At 47.5% G+C, this 18,128-nt stretch overlaps 8 protein-coding genes across 8 annotated transcripts; 4 read left to right on the plus strand and 4 right to left on the minus strand.

The window, feature by feature from the left end:
- Nucleotides 1-1,368: 1,368 nt before the first annotated feature.
- PHATRDRAFT_50525 (predicted protein) lies at nt 1,369-3,736 on the minus strand. Its single transcript, XM_002185469.1, has 2 exons — nt 2,921-3,736; nt 1,369-2,838 (listed from the first exon to the last, which is right to left on the minus strand). Exons 1-2 carry the CDS (start codon nt 3,624-3,626, stop codon nt 1,478-1,480), a joined length of 2,067 nt encoding a protein of 688 aa, XP_002185505.1. The 5' UTR covers nt 3,627-3,736; the 3' UTR covers nt 1,369-1,477.
- A 493-nt stretch (nt 3,737-4,229) lies between these two features.
- Nucleotides 4,230-4,673, minus strand: PHATRDRAFT_51291 (predicted protein). Its single transcript, XM_002185470.1, has one exon. It carries the CDS (start codon nt 4,625-4,627, stop codon nt 4,262-4,264), a length of 366 nt encoding a protein of 121 aa, XP_002185506.1. The 5' UTR covers nt 4,628-4,673; the 3' UTR covers nt 4,230-4,261.
- A 136-nt stretch (nt 4,674-4,809) lies between these two features.
- PHATRDRAFT_50527 (predicted protein) lies at nt 4,810-6,472 on the plus strand (the record flags this gene model as incomplete). The annotated part of the gene is made up of 2 exons (XM_002185433.1): nt 4,810-4,888; nt 5,148-6,472. 2 exons carry the CDS (start codon nt 4,810-4,812, stop codon nt 6,470-6,472), a joined length of 1,404 nt encoding a protein of 467 aa, XP_002185469.1.
- Nucleotides 6,473-6,621: 149 nt separating this feature from the next.
- Nucleotides 6,622-9,234, minus strand: PHATRDRAFT_24161 (predicted protein; the record flags this gene model as incomplete). Its single annotated transcript, XM_002185471.1, has 3 exons — nt 8,198-9,234; nt 6,981-8,129; nt 6,622-6,908 (listed from the first exon to the last, which is right to left on the minus strand). Coding segments are annotated over exons 1-3 (2,436 nt in total), but the record flags the coding sequence as incomplete, so codon positions are not given.
- Nucleotides 9,235-9,822: 588 nt separating this feature from the next.
- PHATRDRAFT_41501 (predicted protein) lies at nt 9,823-11,264 on the plus strand (the record flags this gene model as incomplete). Its single annotated transcript, XM_002185434.1, has 2 exons — nt 9,823-10,318; nt 10,411-11,264. The coding sequence occupies 2 exons, from the start codon at nt 9,823-9,825 to the stop codon at nt 11,262-11,264; spliced, it is 1,350 nt and encodes a 449-aa protein (XP_002185470.1).
- Nucleotides 11,265-11,533: 269 nt separating this feature from the next.
- PHATRDRAFT_50530 (predicted protein) lies at nt 11,534-12,753 on the plus strand (the record flags this gene model as incomplete). The annotated part of the gene is made up of 1 exon (XM_002185435.1): nt 11,534-12,753. The coding sequence occupies exon 1, from the start codon at nt 11,593-11,595 to the stop codon at nt 12,751-12,753; it is 1,161 nt and encodes a 386-aa protein (XP_002185471.1). The 5' UTR covers nt 11,534-11,592.
- A 285-nt stretch (nt 12,754-13,038) lies between these two features.
- Nucleotides 13,039-14,670, plus strand: PHATRDRAFT_50531 (predicted protein). Its single transcript, XM_002185436.1, has 2 exons — nt 13,039-13,119; nt 13,180-14,670. Exon 2 carries the CDS (start codon nt 13,484-13,486, stop codon nt 14,627-14,629), a length of 1,146 nt encoding a protein of 381 aa, XP_002185472.1. The 5' UTR covers nt 13,039-13,119; nt 13,180-13,483; the 3' UTR covers nt 14,630-14,670.
- Nucleotides 14,671-14,712: 42 nt separating this feature from the next.
- On the minus strand, nt 14,713-15,168 carry PHATRDRAFT_41504 (predicted protein; the record flags this gene model as incomplete). Its single annotated transcript, XM_002185472.1, has 1 exon — nt 14,713-15,168. The coding sequence occupies one exon, from the start codon at nt 15,166-15,168 to the stop codon at nt 14,713-14,715; it is 456 nt and encodes a 151-aa protein (XP_002185508.1).
- Between the last annotated feature and the right edge of the window lie 2,960 nt (nt 15,169-18,128).

Raw genomic sequence — 18,128 nt, forward strand, 5'->3', positions numbered from 1 at the left:
AGAGCTTGAACATACTCATGGCGTTTGGCAATCATTGATTGATTTGGTGCAATGTTGTTATGTTGGCCCCGCTTGTAACCATAGTCTTGCAAATATCAATGCACATTGCAAGAGGCTACCTGAAAATCTTTCTTTACAAACACTCCAGTCTGCGGATCCATTGGAATGCCTAGTATGCCTTTTTTAACAAAGAAATCCAGCACTTCACGTCCCATTACACGCTTCTGCTGTTTCCGTTCCCCTCGAACAAACTCACGTACGGCAATCAAAACACTCTTTGTTCGGGGAATCCGACTTCTTTTGCGCTACTATTTCCGCCTCTCCCTTGACCATCATATTCACCAGTATACACAGAGCGGTGTAGGATGTATCTTGACATGATTTTACTGTGTACCTTTGAGGAAATGCCAAGCATATGGCACACGGTCTTTTGAATTTGAGGTGAGGGTGTGTTGTTACCCTTATTTTTGGATTTTTTTCAGGAGATATTCTTTTTGATACCTCAGAGTGGCCACAATGATATGTGCCGAGAGATTTCAATCATAGTCTATGCCCTTGAGGAGCACAGAAGCATCTTGTTCCATAGGCAAAAGATTAACAAATTTAGGTGACGGAAGCGGAGAGACTTATCATATGTATACGAATTCATATTTCATCATACGTAAATAACTCTTCCTTATGACTGAAGCGACGCATGAACCTAACCAAGAAACCCAGGTGTCGCGGTACATTAATCAAGGTCAATATATAAGAAGGGAGCCTTAATCGAGAAGGGATTCACAATAGCACCATTCACATTTCGAAGCGGGATAACAAGAATTCCTCTACACCGAATTACGTGAGATTGGGAAGAACTCCAATTCTAACATTGGATCTCGCTACATTAATTTTCATACATCAAGTCCCATGGATTTAGTCTGGTTCCAACAAGCAGGAAACAGTATAGATTATACACGCAATTAATCTATAATCTAGCGATTGAATGCACTCGAACGTTAGATTGTCGTAAACGCCCTAGTAAGTGGTGCAATACTACTGCTAAGACAACACTCATTTACAAACCGCCGTGTGCAGCCGATTTATATAAGAGCCTTATCAACAGTTTCGGCCACAAAGTTCATTGCAGTTTTTTCTTTGTGAGCTAACTGTAAATTATCTCACCTGTCCTAACACAATTTTCGAACTTTAAATGAGAGCTTCACAGTTTGCTTCGCTGGCGTGGTATCAGCAAGCTCCATCACAAGCGACCTTAGATCTCACAGTCATTCGGCTTACTGTCAATATCGAAATGTTGGCATTCATGGGAAGACTTTCCGGCCCCGAGAACGCGCCCTTTTAGGTTGCCACAATGGAGGTTTAACAAAGACGGAAACTGTAACTTGCTTCATTAACATTTATGTGAAGAATATGCATCCATTCCTTTCAGTTTGAACTTCTCCATCCTAGAGGGTCTTTCATGAAGCTTGACACGGCTGTATCAGCGGAGACCAAGCTTTTCGCGGAAAGCTACATTCTCTCGGTTCTGTTCGACCCATTGTCGGAGCGCACGAGCTTCTGGGACAAGCTTCATTGTCTTTGCAATTGATCGGCGCATTTTGACAGCATCCGAATGAGACATGTAAGCAAACATTTGTCCCAAATCCTTCATATAAGTATCTTTGGCCTCTATCCAATCGTCGGATGATACTTCCTCAGTTTCTAGTGTCATTGCATCTTTCTCATTGGCGAGGAAAATTTCCGCGATCAAATCCTTGACTTCTGCAACAGAAACGAAGTCGGTAACAAGGCCGATTTCATGGCCTGCATAAACTTGGTAACTATCGAAAATGTTGGCTACCGCAGGGCCAAGCTCGTCAACACTCATACACATGACCTTCGCATCGTTTTTCAGAGGAATAGTCAAAACCAGCTTCTCCTTCCCTTGTTCGATGCGTTTCTCGATCATATCGAAAAAGACCTCAGAATAGCACGGCATCAAAACATAAGTTACCGAAATCTTCTTAGTGCGCGCGTAGGCCGCCGCTCGAGCCTTTGCATCAAACTGCACAATTGTTCCTTCTTTCCCTTTGTTGTCGATAACTTTTGGTAATCCGAGATTTAGTTTTTGATTCATTTCTTCTACCGACTCCATTGTCGAGAAGACCACGTGCTTCACGTTCTTGGCAGCTTCGCAGGCATCTATAACATTTTTGGCGTGCTGTTCTTCGGCTTCCATGTCCTGCGCCGCGTCTTCGTAAAAATCTGTGGCTAGAAAGACACCTTGTGAGAATTCACCAGCCAGAGCGGCACGACAGGAGTCAATATCGTCGAAGTCTGCATACACTAAATCGATACGAGACGGGTCCAGCTTCTGCAGAGCTTTGGCCTTTTCTGAGTCCAAATGACGTGTCGTGGCGCGAATGCGGTACGACTTGCGTGTATCAGCCAGAAGCCCCTTGACAACCGACACTCCTTCTGAACTGGTCGCGCCAAAGACTGTGACAGATTCTATGTCAGGCGCATCTACGTCCAATCCAACCTGCGTAAACGCCGTCGAGTCTGAATGTGTAAGTAACCAGTCTTCAAATCGCTGGAGTTGCTTCGGAAAAGCGACTTCTTTGCTCACTTCCAAATCGTGCTGCAAGGATCGGGGATCGCCCAAAAATTGACACATTTGTGCCATTGCCGGAGCCGCGGCAAAAGGAAGTGCCGCTACCTCGGCAGGCGTAAGCGGGTTATAAATGACATCTTTGCCAAACAAATCTGCAAAAGCCCCTGCCACTTCATCGATTGTGAGACGTTCGCCAACAAGACGAATGATCTCGCCGTCGTACTTGTCGGAATTCGCAAAGATGTTGGCTGTCAACGACAATATAAGTGAATGTCTGGTTGTTAGCGAAGAGTGCCCAATTCCAGATTCAATGCGACCACAGGTACTTACGAACAATCGCAGCGAGATCGGCACTTCCCATCATGTCTACTTTGCCTTCGCCAAGTGAGGCCGAGAGAACCCATTGAGTGCGCCCTTCGTTTGGAAGGGGACAAAAGAATCCCAAGAAATTGGAATACATGAACGGTAAAGCGAGGCAAGTAAGTTTAAGATCCCCAATGTCATCTAAGTACTTAAGCGCGTACTGAGCACCCTTTCCCTTGGCACTATAATGGGGAACAATACTACCGTCGTCCAATGGATCAATCCAGATATCTCCTGTTTCCTCGAAATTCTTGCGCGTGACTTCTTGAACGTTGTCCCGAGTGGAAAGCACCACATGACGAGGTAATTTGTCTTCATCGTACACTGCTTTTAAGAGATGAAAAAAGTTGACAATGGCTTGAAATTCTGCAGTGGCAGCGGCGGAAAATCCTGTTGTTTGGCCAATTTCCGTGGGTAAGGCGGTAGTCGTCACGAGGTAGACAGTCTGCGCTCGTGTTTGCCTCAGGGCGATGCGGACGTCATCAGGATTTTCCAAATCACCTGTAATCAGCTTGGCCCCGATTGCGTCTGTCAAATAGGTATCGTGCTTTAAACGTGTGAACGCATATACTGGAGAGTAGCCTGTGTCGACTAAACCTTCAACAACAACTCGGCCTTGTTCGCCCGAAGCACCAAACACGAGAGACGGGCCTTTGGAAATCATATCCGTCATGCTTATTTTACTTGAGATGTATGGAGCTTGCTGTAATGATGATATGTTCCGTGCGTTTAATGAGAACTCAGACCAGTAGTATGAGCCGACCTTTTTATCATGGACAAAGATCAATGGAGAGATACAACTGCCTACGATTCGACTGTTCTTTGCATTGGGTTCTGCAGGCTGAAGGTGCTTGAGAGTTCGCATGTTAGCATCAGATTTTGCGAACCCGTACCGTGTTTGATTCATTCCTGGATACTCCTATAGCGACTGTCGTGTCACATCTCGTCCCGGCTAAGGGCGGACAGACGCCGTTGGTATACCCAATATGCACTCTAGCTAGCGGTAAACTCTCGCGACGACTCCTTGCAAAAACAAGACCTATATCACCTTACTCATCACTTCATTTTGGGTTAGCAGAGGAATACGTTTACTTTTTGCCGAAATTCACGGTCAGTAGTAAATTTGGTTTTCCGAGGAAACAGAAGCCCTGCAACTGTCCAATCTCGAAGCGGTTGATACTACTGAAAAACCGATGATTGTGTGCTAACTATGCTACTCGAACAACTCCAATGGAGCCTTGATTCGTTTTCAGCTCAGCGCGAAACAAGGTTTTACCAATTCAAGGTGACACTATTGTCTTTAATAGTCTAACGATCATTTATGGTTACGTCAACCTCGACACCGGGTTCAATGCTGATGTTAGTGATCTGCTTCACAACAGCGGATGGGGCATGGAGGTCAATCAGACGCTTGTGAATCCGCATTTCGAAACGATCCCATGTGTTCGTACCCTCACCGGAAGGAGCCTTACGGGTGGTAATCCGCAAAATCTTGGTCGGCATTCGGACTGGGCCGGAAACGTGCAAATTCTTGTCGACAGCCCCTTTCTTGAGGTCGGCGCAGACCTTTTCAAGGTTGGTGACGTTACGCGAAGTCAGAGTGATGCGAATACGGTGCACAACTTCTTCCTCGGACAGAGCGACGTCCTTCTTTACGGGGGGAACGTATGCCATGATGACGAAAAGTAAAGGTTAAAGGTTTCTAAAAATTGACTTCCGACTGAAAAAAACAGATATAAAAGATGAGTAAGATTAGATAATACAAGAAGAGGTAGAAGGGAAAGTCATTCCACCACGTTGGATCAACCTTGGGTTTAAACCGTACATACCTAGAGCAAAGTGAAGAAGTGAACTCCATGGCGAAGAGGCGGCCGAGTGCTGGTGCTGTTGCAATCGAGCAACATCCAATATTCCCGTGTGACGGCCAGATGCAAAGTAAGAGCGGTAAAGAGGTAAACTAAGATTTGCAATTTTCGTTGCGCGTACTTATTTATATTTTTATCTGGCCGCCACTCGGTTTTGCTTGCCATTGCCATCCAAAGTAAGCCTACCGCTTGCGTCGTTTCTCCAGTTGCCTGCGTTGTGTCGGTTTCAGCTCTCACCATCTCACATCTTGCATTTGTTCTTTCTAAGCCTGCCAGCAAGGAGGGCGCATGAGCAATTTTCTTCTGGTTAGAGTATAACACAATGATAGAGACTAAGGCAAACGATGAGGTGAACATGGCCATGGCGGTTCTTGCCTTTTTGCAAAGTCAGAAGTACGCGAAAACCGCAGCTAGCTTTCGGAAAGAACTATCAGCCAAGGGTATTGACGTCGGTGGCAAAGTAGTCTTGCGGAAACTCACATGGGAGGCAGTCGAAAGTCACGAAGCCTCTGGCAGTGAAGATTCTGACGAGGCGAAACCGGAAGAGAAAATAGAGATGCACAGAGCGACGCAGAGGGCGGGAGATAGAAATAGTTCGGAATCATCAGACTCATCTTCTTCATCGGAGTCGGAGGAAGTTGAAGCGAGCACCAAGACCCCTGCTAGCAAAATGCAAGCCTCTAGTAAAAAATCTATCGGTACATCTTCCTCATCCTCCTCTGACAGCGAATCGAGTACCGATGATTCCAAAAGCACTGTGAAAAAACCAGACTCCCTTGCAAAATCTCATCCTGAGAAATCTTCGGATAACTGTTCATCGGAATCTGATTCAAGTTCTAGTAGTGATAGCGAATCAAGCGATGATGATGATGCTCCCCGTATCTCTAAGAAAATTGCTGTCACGACAAAGAAAGCAAAAGGCAAGGCAGGGTCGTCGCCGCAGGAGATGGCAGACTCGTCTACAAAGAGCAAGCGCCGAACAAAGACTGAAATTGCTATTTCAAAAAGCAGTGACGTCGACCCTTCGTCGAGTTCCGAGGATGAAGCGCCGCCTCCAACGAAGAAGGTTCGTCTTGAGGCAAAAGCTGGAGTCGTTTCGCCGGAAGATAGCGACTCGAACGTCAGTGATGTTGAAGTTTCAGACGTTTCGTCGGTAGAAGTGTCATCCTCCGACGGTAGTGACTCAGACTCATCGAGCTCCGACGAAGAATCCGAAGACGAAAACGATATACAAGAACGTATAAAACTTAAGCGTCGGGATGCCGCGAAAAAGGCTCAAGAAGCCGCAAAGGCTGCGCACGAATGGAGACCATCCGCTGAAAAGAAAAAGGTAGAGATTAAGGCTGCCGCCGGGACGGATGGCGCGCAAGCATTATCGAAAGGAAAGCCCTTTCAGCGTGTTGACTCCGAGTTTTGGGGGCGTGTTGCAGTCAAAGACGGCGGTGCTATGGCTGATAATTCGTACGAAGGTTTGTTTGGTGACAACGGCTATGGTGCACAGTCTAGTGCAAAGCTATTGACTGTAAGAGGGAAAAATTTTACCAAGGAAAAGAACAAAAGAAAGAGAAGCTTCAATGGGCTGTCGCGCACAGGTGGACAAATTGACACGGAGCGGAGCTATTCAACCAAGTACCAATATTCTGATGACGAATAGCGTGATGCTTCAGCCCTTTGATCTACACACCATCACAAACAAAATAAATTAGCCTGAATGGGTTCTAGTGATCAGTATAAGTTTTGAAGTATCTAGCTAGAACCTTTGGCAGGTTTATCGACTTCGTACTTAGCAAGTCCAACCTGATCGAGAAGGAAAGCGTAGTCAAAGGCAAGCTCTTTCAAGTACTTGTATCGGTCACTGGCGCTAAAATGACCCGCACTCATATCCATCTTGACACAAACTGGGCCAGATTCGTTGGACTGGGTATGACGAAGCGTGGCAGCAAACTTGGACGGTTCCCAGTACTGTACTCGAGGATCATGCAGGCCCCCCGTTAGCAGGCAGGAAGGGTACCTGGCTTTCTTTACGTTTTGGACGGGGCAATACTCCTTCATGTATTGGTGGTACTTTTCTTCGTTCGGGTTCCCCCATTCTATAAGAAGTACAAGAAATGAGGCGACGATTGACGCATTATCCACCAAAAGAAGTCCTACTAGTCTCTTACCTTCCCATTCTACAGCCGTCAGAGGAATACTCGCATCAACCATAGTACATAGCACATCCACAAAAGGGACACCAAGAATGGCCATCTGAAAAAGCTCAGGAGCTTGATTGATACTGGAGCCAATCAAAAGCCCACCCGCACTCCGTCCTTCGCACGATAGCACATCCGGCGATGTAAGTTTGCGATCGCTGATCAACCACTTGGCAACATCCACGAAATCATCAAAGGTATTCTTCTTGCAAAGATATTTGGCACCGTTGGGCTCTTCGTACCACTTGCGTCCCATCTCTCCGCCGCCCCGAATGTGTGCAATAACGTAAATAACGCCCCTGTTCAGCAAAGGCAGCCGAGTGGAACGAAAGTCGGCTTCGATACAAGCTCCATAAGAGCCGTAGCCATACAAATGAGTGTGAACGGCCTTCCCGGATTGAAGATGATCTTCCATAACGTCTTTGCGATAGACAAGGCTTACCGGAATGTCTACGCTTCCGTCCCGGGACTTGACAGTCGTGCGTTCACAGGCGTACAGTTCCTTATCGTATCCTGGAACAGCCCTTTCTTTGAGAACCGTGCGCTCGTTTGTATTGGCCAAGTCAATCTCTAGAGATTGCGTTGGCGTTACGAGCGAATCGTAAGCAACCGCAATCTTTCTTGTATCGTATTCGTAGTGGGTACCAACGCCAGCGTCATAGGCATCCTCGTCAAACAAGAGTTGTTGAAACGTTTGCACGCTATCTCCATCCATGGCGGCAATCCACACCCGTGGTAATCCACCTTCACGACCTTGCATAACGACAAAGTCTTGAAAGCAGGTAATCGCCGACAACGCTCGGTCTTCACCGCCCTCAAAGAGCGCTACGCCAGCAGCGTCCGTAACGAGCTGCCATTCATCGGCACAGTGAGCATTGGCTGGAGCTGCCCACAACGCCATATCTGGTAAACCGCCTACATTGGATTCGATCCACCAACGACCATTGCGGTGCTCGACGTCGTAGAGCACTTTCAATCGGCGAGGCGCGACGCACTGCAAGTTGGCGTTCGGATCTGTCAAGTCCAAAAAGTGGATTTCCGATGTCTCTTTGGACGAGACTTCAATAAACAAGTACTTGCCGTCGAGCGATTTGGAGATTCCCATCCAGTACAGTTCGTCTTCAAAATTGGAACGTGGTTGAGTTGCAGTCCAACCGGAAGCGTCCACATCAAAACACAAAAATTACCTTTTTCTTCCAAAAGCATTTCATCTGGATCGTTGTTGCCCAGTCGACGACGGTAGACTTGATACGGGCGGTGCGCTTCATCCATTTTCAAATAGAATAGCTCGTTGTCGTCCGCACCCCATCGAATCGAACCAGACATTTCGAGTGTTTCGTCGTGATCTACAATATCTCCACTCGTCAAGTCCTTGACATACATTACACATGTTTCTCCGCCGGTGAAATCAGCCGAATAGGCCAAGTATTTTTGCGAAGGTGATTTAGTGACCGATCCCGTGGAACAATACTTTTTCCCTTCGGCCAGTACGTTGACGTCCAAGGTGATTTGCTCGCCGGGTAGAATAGGAGATTCTGCCTTTCTGTCCCATTGAATGGAAAGCGGAGTATCCGGTTGGCGCGGCGCCCGCACATGCGTAGTGTAGGACTTTCCCTCAAAGGTGCGAGTGTAGTAGTACCAGTCACCGTGAGGACGGGGCGTGGTGTAGTCCGTTTCCTGAATTGCCGCGAGCATTTCATCATATAGAGTCTGACGCAACCCTTCCAAATGCGAAGTTAGACTTTCTGTGTAAGCATTCTCTGCCTCGAGATGATCCAGGATATCCTTGTTCTCGCGTTTTTCATCGCGCATCCAACCGTACGGATCCGGAATCGCCGTCGGAGGGTCCAGCAGCCTTTCTGTGGATGATTCGGACTGTCGGGGAAGTTCCTTCTTCCAGCCTTCCGGCGCCGCACCTACGTAAATGACACGATCCTCGTCGCGACGAGCGACGGGAGGATTAATCCCAGTCATGGCCAGATGTGAAAATCGACGAGAATAAGAGAAAGAAGCTCTGGTAGACTGACTGCCAAAGGACTTGCGGCCACCGGAAGTGAAAACGGGACGAGACGCAGCGAGACGAGCCGACGTTGCCAGAAAAGCGGTAACACTGTTAATGATTGCAGAAGTACGGAGGACAAGAAAGAGGATTGGCACGAAACTAGCACGAGTACGCGACTGTTTCATGGTCAAGTCGTTGTGTTTGTCCTGTTTACAGTTAGTGCTTACAGGTAGTGTGGGGTGATGAGTAGACACGCACTCGCCGTCATCGTGACAGCAAGGTGTGCTGAGCCACGAAGGACGCGAAACGATAGGTATGTCCGTACCAATGTCACTGTCGATATACGATTTCATAGCTTTACTATTTGCATTATCGTCACTCAGCATTCGTAGACTTCGAATGACCAATCAAGACAATTGGTTTGCGCGTCTTCGTGTCACTAAGCGAACTATGGGTCACTCCCGACGTGTGACAGAGAGGTCCGTTGACGAACACTGTAAAAGTGTTGGGACGCCCGTCGACTCGAATTTTCATTCCAGTTGGATCAACAACAATTCACTGGAGTCGGCAGGTTTCTTCTCACTGCCAGCAGACAGTTTACCTCCCCCTCTGAGTGCCCTTACACACAGTAACACACTTTAGTTCCGGCTGCTCATATCGACGGAACGCCAACAGCAATTCTGTACAATTTTAAAAGCCAATTCTGTATATTATACGATCGCGACCATGTCCCTCTGTAATCACTTCGCGTCCTTGCTGCATCGTTCCTGGAACCAAGTGGAATTGTTGCTTGGATCCTTCCGTCCATCTATGACCTTGCTGGAATCAATCGGCGCTGCCGAGACTTCAGTACTGGCGGAAAGAAGCACAGAAAAGAAAGACCTTTCCAGCAGAAGCACCAAAGAAACGAATATTGACCTAATCGTCGAGCTGTCGATCACGATCGGATACGCCATTGTGACGGGTCTGCTTGCCCGTTGGCTGATAGATCGGTACTTGACACCGCAACAACTGACAGATACCGACCAACCGTCTTCAAAGGAAGTATACAAAGGGTTGCAACGGATCCTCCAAAAACGGAATCGCGGCAACACTCAATTGCCGCAGCTCAATTCGTACGAGCTGCAAATAGCGAACGAGATTCTCGATCCAGACGATATAGAAACCAATTTTGCCGAAATTGGAGGTTTGGATTCCACCAAGACAGAAATCTACGAATTGGCGGTGCTGCCGTTGGTCCATCCGGAACTATTTACCGGGAAACTCGTACAGCCTTGCAAAGGCATTCTCCTCTACGGACGACCGGGTACGTCAATGGTAACGCACACAGCACAAACACGCCCCTGTTTTAATCGAGAAACCTCTCACTTACTCTCTCATCCAACTTGGTCATATTAGGAACTGGTAAGACTATGCTCGCCAAGGCGTTGGCCAAAGAATCCGAAGCCGTATTCATTCCTCTGCAGCTGTCAAAACTCTTGAACAAATGGGTAGGGGAATCGAACAAACTCATTGCCGGTGCCTTTTCACTGGCCCACAAATTACAGCCTGCCATCTTGTTCATCGACGAGATCGATACGTTTCTGAAAGCCAATGCTGGTGAAGGTGCACAGTATCTCGATACAATTAAATCCGAGTTTCTGATACTATGGGACGGTGTTGCTACCTCCACCAATTCGAGAGTCATGGTGCTGGGGGCGACAAACAAGCCGCAGACGATTGATCCAGCCATTCAACGGCGCATGCCGCGTACTTTCCACGTCCCACTACCGAATGTCGCAGGGCGTCAGGCTATTTTAAATATATTTCTACAGGAAGAGAAATTGTCAATGGACGCACGAGCATGTCTTCCGGAATTGGCTAAGGCAACGGTGAACTATTCGGGAAGCGACTTAAAAGAGTTGTGCAAGGCTGCAGCCATGGTTGGGATACAGGAGCGCACCGCCGAATATGCTCGGAAGCGTGTCATGGGCGAAAGTGTAGCTCTGGATCAGACAATAGGAAATGCTCCCATGCGACCTATATCGAAAGATGACTTGTTGTCTGCTTTTTCCAAAGTCCAACGAACGGGGGCAGCAGCACAAGCATACGGCCGTCAAACGGCACGGGAGGATGCTGCCGAGCAAGAGTCAGAAAGTCCAGCAGTTGATGCGGAGGCGTTGCGCAACTTAACTCGATTTTTGCATTCAATGTCGAATCTTTCCGTCGGCCAGAGCCGTGGGGACGGTACAGATATCCCCGACCTAAATTAGTCGTTTCAGGATTTACTGTTTATTTCAGCATTCACTCACTGTCACACAGGCTAGGCCGATGGGAAAAAAACTGTTAATACCATTAGACCTAGCCGTGTACGGTCAAGTTGAAGAAACCCGAAACCTCCGGGTTCTACTATGCATTCGTCTGTAAAGTATCCGAAGCCAGCGGTTCGCACGGTAACAGAAAAAATTGTCTGTGAAATGATTTTTTTTTCGATCTGTGTTTTCTCGTTATTTGTTTTTCGTTTCACAATCAACGATCCAAACATACCTCCTCCAACGAGCGACAACGGTCTCTCCAAGGATTGGCACACAAGACAACATAATGACAGTACGAATGCTGACTGTTAGAAATTCGCTTGCGTTCGTCTCTCTTGCACTCTTACTATCATCTTCGGTTGCGTGGTTACCTCGTCCTTCACTTGCGCTTTTGCCAACCGCGAGTAGCAGCCCCGTTCTGACAGGCCCTGCCTTTCCAGCCACCGTTGTTGTAGAATCTCTACCCCATTCAACGCCGGATGAGAATTCGTCTTTGGTAATCGAAGATAGTGTCGAAGCACCTTCGCCAGTCCCTCTGGAACAACGGACGTCCCTTGTACTCCAGTATGGTCCAACCGCCGTTTCTGTGTGGACCGGAACACTGGCAACCTTCGTGTTGAACAATGTAGGGAATATCGGCCCCATTCCTGCCTCGAGTGCGGTCTCTCTCGCGGCCGCTTTGGGGCTACCCGAAAAATTTGCTTTAGCGGTCATGTGTGGGAGTTTCGCAGGCATGGTACGGTTTGCCGTTGTACCCAGCATATTGGCTGGTGGCTTGCTGGGTGTGTGCTGTGCTGGAATGCTGCGATTGTTTGACAGCAAAGGATGGCTGGTGGGTTGCGGAGGGAGACTCGGATTCGTGGCTCAAGTGGCTTGCACAATGCAGTTTGTGGCGAGGGGTTCATGGGGGCTACTGGCAGCTTCTCCCGCCACTCCGTCTGTTGCCGCTCTCGTCAACCCAAGCCTATACGCGCCCAGCAGGCTACTTAGCTCATTTACACAACTTCCATCTATTGTTTTGTCTACCATCGCTGGAGGGATCTTTATGCGTAGCTGGAAGCAAGTGTTGGGGCAGTCGTCGAAGCCTGTCGTAAAGCGAATTGGATCCTCCGTCGGTGCGGTAGGAGCGACTGGACTACTGGGTAGTGCGTTAATTCCAGCCGCTGCTGGTCCCATATTTTGCGGTTCCTTTATCGGTATGTCAGCTCCGGGTAAGCTGCCAACACTGACGTCCTTGGTTGGGGCTTGTGCGATGGCGGGTGCTTGTCAAGTTGCAATGACCGGAGTCTTATTGGGAGGATGGGGCGGTAAGTTGGGCACAGCGGCGCTCTTGGGTGTTGTCCTGTACCGAGGGCTTACCCATCTTATTGGAGAACCCAGCACTGAATTGACCCCGAAGCCGATGGTAACACACGAGCCTGTGCCAGTAATATCTCCGGTACAATAATAGAGAGAATAGCTGGGTGAACTTTTTCGTGAATAGCAACTAAATTGTATCTATCTTACACAATATCATTTATTAGAAAGTTAACCAAAGGTGCCGGACTCAGATTGCGGAAGGCTAATTTTGATCGGGTTGCCGGTTGGTGATAGCTTGATCGCGTTCGATTGATGACGTCACCGCCTTTTTTTGGTCCTGTTTCTGGAACATCACAGAAGACTGTCTAACGATCATTTTAAGCACGCTTCCGTTCCATAGTTGTCACGGTCAAAAAGCGAACCGCACGGCGCTTTCGTTACTCTTTGATAGAGCGCGAGCTTCAACGAATTATCATCACGCGAGTAAAATTCTTGTCGATGGCGAGGGATTGAGGTAAAAGCTCATAGTACACTTCGATTCACCACATTTACTGTTGTTACTGCTTACATTCAGATCTCCACACTACCTTTTTTTAGGAGCAAAAGAGGGTGCACGACTGATTTCACTACGACTGCATATTGAGTTACTCCTCTACGCATCGAGTAACAATCAAGGACTAGCCACGTCGCACATAAATTTTGGCCGTTGCATTTGAGAGCATCTCCGATGATGAAGCACGAGCATAAAGTTGCTGGATCTCCCGTCACAGAGCAGCTTAATAAAGAACGACGACCTCGATAGACATAAGGGTCGTAAAATATCCTGTCCATTTAGAGAAAGACAAATCTGGGCGACTGTCATTGAGCTCCAAATCATAATGACCCACTGTATCGACACCGCTGGGGTTGAGGAGGCTGCTTTGCAGATGGACGAAACCACTCTGGGAAGCACTGAACATGGCGACAAAGAATCACCAGCGACATTAAATTGCAATTTAGAATCGTCCGATTATTTGAAAGACATTGTCTTTGAATATGAGGATGAAGTGCATCCTCGGCAACCGGACACCTTGCCTGCCGTGACAGGGGAAGGAGAAGAGGAACGGGATTCGGAAGACGACACGGTAGTAGTGAGGTGGCAGTTGCTACACAAGCTACAAACTATCCTGGTAATTGTTGCAGCCACGGTTGCCACGTTTGGTTTGCACAACTACCTTTCAGTCTTCAATTCCATTGCAGCGTCAGGCTTGGTTGGTCTCGTGTCTGGTCTTGTCTTACCACAATATATGGCACTAGCTGCTTTCTGCGGTTCCTTTGCCGGTATGGCAACTTTGCAAGTCATTCCCAGTGTTGTTGCTGCGATATCACTCGGATTCTTTTGTGCTCTGGTCGTGCTCGTCTTTGACTACAAAGGCTTTTTGCTCGGAATAGGCGGACGTCTGGGTTTTATTGCGCTGTGTGCTTGTACCATGCATTTTGTGCTTTCTATCATTGTTGTCGCTCCGTCACCGGAGGCTTCCCTCGTCGATATATCAAGCTTTCCCAGCATAGAGGAATTCTTTCCAATCAAGTTATTTCGAGTCCTGTCAACAACAATAGTCGGTAGCATCTTTATGAAGCTCTGGAGATTGACTTTCGCTCGCCTTGAAGGTTCTCTAGCGAAATGTATGGCCCATTCGGTTGTTGCCTCGAGCGCAACGGGGATCCTGGTGGCATGGACATTACCATTATGGGCTACTGGCCCAGTATACTGTGGTTCTTTTGTAGCGATGGCCGCTCCGGAGGAGCTTCCGACCATGATGTCAATAGTCTCGGCCGCGACTTTGGCCGGATTGGCGCAGTTGGCTTTGGATGGTTTTTTTTTGGGCGGATGGGGTGGGAAATTGGGAACAGCAGCTTTGATAGGCGTTCTTTTGTATAGAATACCTGTTCGGCTATTGGCTGAGTGCGTAGATAGCCAAGAGGACGGAAGTGAAAGTGATGCAGGAAACAAACCAAACGTACCGGGGATGACTGAAGTCTAGATGTATGTGTTCTTGTAAAAATTATTTTTTTTTGAAAAGCTACAGAGTCTGGTCTCTATTCCTGATTTGGGCATTGAACACTTTCATGTCGCAACAACTTCTCCTGGTAAAAGTTCACCCTGACTAAGTTTGTAGCACACCATTCCCCACAGAGCCAGGTTGCTTACAAAATAGGCCTTGAAGATGTAAGCCCATTTGATTGTTTTATTGGTGACATCCTTTTTGAGTTTCTCTGCCACCTTCTCCACGCTCCATGACAAGACGTAGTATGCCGGGAGAAGAAAATTCGCCAAGACGAGCACCGTGCCTGCTAGAGAAGCATACCGCTTGCCGGAATAGGAAGTCACCGCCAGAATACCCATACTAATGTGACCTAGCTCTTTCTGATCGCCTTTGGCGATTTTTTTGTAGAGAGCCCAGGCACAGTAAAAGGTCGAGATTTTGGAAAGCGAAGGCAGAAGGGGTTGATTAAGGACAAGGTACCAAGAAACAGCTTGGGACAGAGGCATGAGTGTCGTTGCAATTGGATTGACCGACATGATTGTTGGACTGACTGTGAGTTGCGTGAAAGCTAGTAAAGGAGTTATGTGAGACGCAAGGAGCGCTTGATAATGATTGGTATGCTACGAAGGCGAATATGCTCCTATTGGTTGACGTCTTCCTCTGTTTCCGTCAACACAAAATAGAGAAACTTTTCTATTCGAAATCACCGGCTCACATACTGCGAAAGAAGCAATCAGATAAAAGGAGGTTCTCGCGAACAACTTAGAAAAATGAGATTTCTTTACTTCTAAGCGATATAGATAGAATACATTTCATAGTAAAGCGACATAGTCCTGTGTGTTGCAAAGCTGAAGTTTTAATTAATTCCGCACGTTGCAAGAACAAGGGAGACGTGGCTGTATAATGGCTCTGGTTTGACACGCAGAAAAAATCTTGTTACCCGTCAGACCGCTCTCTTTACGCACATAATTAGAGACGCAGTCTCGTTTATTTTAAGCTTGAGGTTGAGCAAATCCAGTGGTAGTGGATCTGGTGATGTGACATAGGTAGTATGTCACAACCCCTATAATTTCTTCTTATGTTGCGTATCATCACGTCCTGTATGGAATGTACTCTAAATATGGACCTACGTATCCACTACGGTGAGATTAACAGAGTTTATCAGACCCAATGCATACACGGATGTGTAGGTGATGTTTCTTACCTTCGTGGGGAGAAACGGGTGAGAAAGCGGCTTGTTTGATACAGCTTTCATGGGTTTTCCCCATGGTCGCGGAACCGTTCGGATCGAAACGATCGCACGGGTATTGAGCCGCTGTGGTCGGACGAGAACTTGCCGTTGTGTATGGGTGTGAAAGTAGACAGTTGTTTAGGTTATATACACACCCAAAAATGAGTGTGTCTTACAACAGATAGCCATTGTGTATGGTTAGGTCATAAGTTATGACTGGTAATTTCGATATTGTCGTTGGGTATGACACCGAAACCCGAACCAATCTATCGGTGAGATACGCTGGATAGCGTATAATACTAAGACCGCTGGACATAGGCGTGTTAGAAAAGTTATGTCATTGTGTATGACTTCTTTTTATTTAGCCAAACTATTGGTGAGTTACATTGGACAATGTAGAAAACTAGCCAGTTTCACTGGTGAGGAGCACTGGAGATGTGTAGTACTTATGGAGCGGTGCCTTATGGCTTAGAACGGAAGGTAGCTGTGCCTGGAGGGTTGTGTCGGCTCCTGCGGTCCGTGGGGCTGTTGCGATTGTGTTACTGCTTTTGGATCGCGTTACGTTGTTTCGTTGTTCTTTCTTTCGTTGAAATTGTTCTTGATATTGTCACAGGTCAAGTATCTCCTGGCTTCTGAAGACAGCACGAGGTGATCAAGACTCGTCTGGCTTCTAACAAAGAGATACAAACTAACAAATATGGTTTTCACACAATCGTTGTTAAGATTTATAAACTCTAAACTAAAGAGCTAATCTGTTCACTTTCCATTCGGCCCCACGATCTGCCAAGCGCCATTGTGGTCCGTTTCACTATTCTCCACGGTGTTATACACGGCACCGTGGGCACATTCATCATAGTTACCATGCTCCTTAGCATGGCAACGATCGAGTCCCGAAACAGTCACATCATGTTTCTGAATACTCAACTGGGATTGCGCCTGTCCAAAACCATCCGTGTCGGGATTTGTGGCCAAACACACAAGATTAGTTTTGACAGGCTCGCCTTGGGTGCCACGACCCAAGTAGTGCGCGCCATCGTGCGAACCGGTAATCAAAACTGTCATTCCAGTTGACACTCCCCACTGTGAGGTACTCGAAACAGAACGAACGGGAGATTTCGTCTCACCTTTCCAAAACAACAAAGGCTGAACCAAAGGCCAAGCAACTGCGTGACCCAAAGGTTTGGTCAACACGTCGCTTGCATTGTCCTTACCCTCAATCCACAAAAAATGCATGATACCAAAAGCGATCACTTCGCGAACGCGGTGGTATGCCAACGCATTGTGTCGTTTGGAGAGAACAGAATGAGGCAAAGTCGAGCTGGTAACAATGCTTTGATTGTCGCCAAGGAGCCAAGCAGGACCGTCCAAGGGAATGCCCATCATACGTAGAGTAAGACACATGTCAATAATCTGCTCCGTAGCCAAACGAGCAGCAACAAATTCAGAGCCATACGTAGCCGTTTCAACCGTAGACTGTCGTTTAGAAAACCAAGACACAGGAGTCTGATTAACCAAATGCAAGACACCCGTTGTAGAACGGCCTGTAGTCAAATCATGATACAAGTTAGCATCCACAAAAGTAGTGATACGCATAGGCTTACCACGAGCAAGAGGCATGTCTGGAGGAGAATCCTCATCAGACGATTTACCGTACACCGAATACATCCAGTCGTGCTTGGGAACGTCTCCCCGAACCTCATGATTGGGTATCCCAGTACGAAAGCGTATAGCAGCATCAGGGTAACGGCGAAGGTACCCAATGATACGACGGAGACGGTTCAAGTGTCCCTCGCGAGGAGCAGAACGAAAACGGCCCATCGTCGTGACGGCACAATGTATATCGAAGCGCCCGAGAGTGATGGCCCACTGGAGGGCACCAATGAGGGACTGATACAATTTTATCGAACCAGCATCGAGGACTTGCGAATCGTCGACTTCAGGATGGTCGCCTTTCTCAAGAGGAGAAGAGTACAACTTAGGCTCCGTACCGAACGAAGTCTTGTAGTTCGAAATAATACGCTTTACGTATGTTTTCGCGCCGACCGCGAGAGTGTTGTCCTTACTATTGCGAGTAAAGTCACCGCCAAGGAAGTAAGTAGGAGGACCCACACCCTTCAGAGTAAAGTGATGGTCTGAAACAAGGGTATCAAAAAAGGCCTTGGGATTTCGTGAGACGCATGCAATATCGTCAACGTACACACAAACATATTCCCAATGGTCTTTGCAGTCATGCATCCAGAGATCAGGGTCCGTTTTGCAAGGGAT

Source organism: Phaeodactylum tricornutum, chromosome 31 (assembly GCF_000150955.2).
Source record: "Phaeodactylum tricornutum CCAP 1055/1 chromosome 31, whole genome shotgun sequence".
Classification (NCBI taxonomy): Eukaryota; Bacillariophyta; class Bacillariophyceae; order Surirellales; family Neidiaceae; genus Phaeodactylum; species Phaeodactylum tricornutum.

Excerpts from the sequence above, each read along its gene's own strand:
- PHATRDRAFT_50525 (XM_002185469.1), bottom strand. The coding sequence starts at position 3,626 with ATGACGGATATGATTTCCAAAGGCCCGTCTCTCGTGTTTGGTGCTTCG. Across the intron at positions 2,839-2,920 it reads CGATCTCGCTGCGATTGTTC|CCAACATCTTTGCGAATTCC; the intron begins GTAAGTACCTGT and ends TGTCGTTGACAG.
- PHATRDRAFT_50531 (XM_002185436.1), top strand. The coding sequence starts at position 13,484 with ATGACCCACTGTATCGACACCGCTGGGGTTGAGGAGGCTGCTTTGCAG.
- PHATRDRAFT_51291 (XM_002185470.1), bottom strand. The coding sequence starts at position 4,627 with ATGGCATACGTTCCCCCCGTAAAGAAGGACGTCGCTCTGTCCGAGGAA.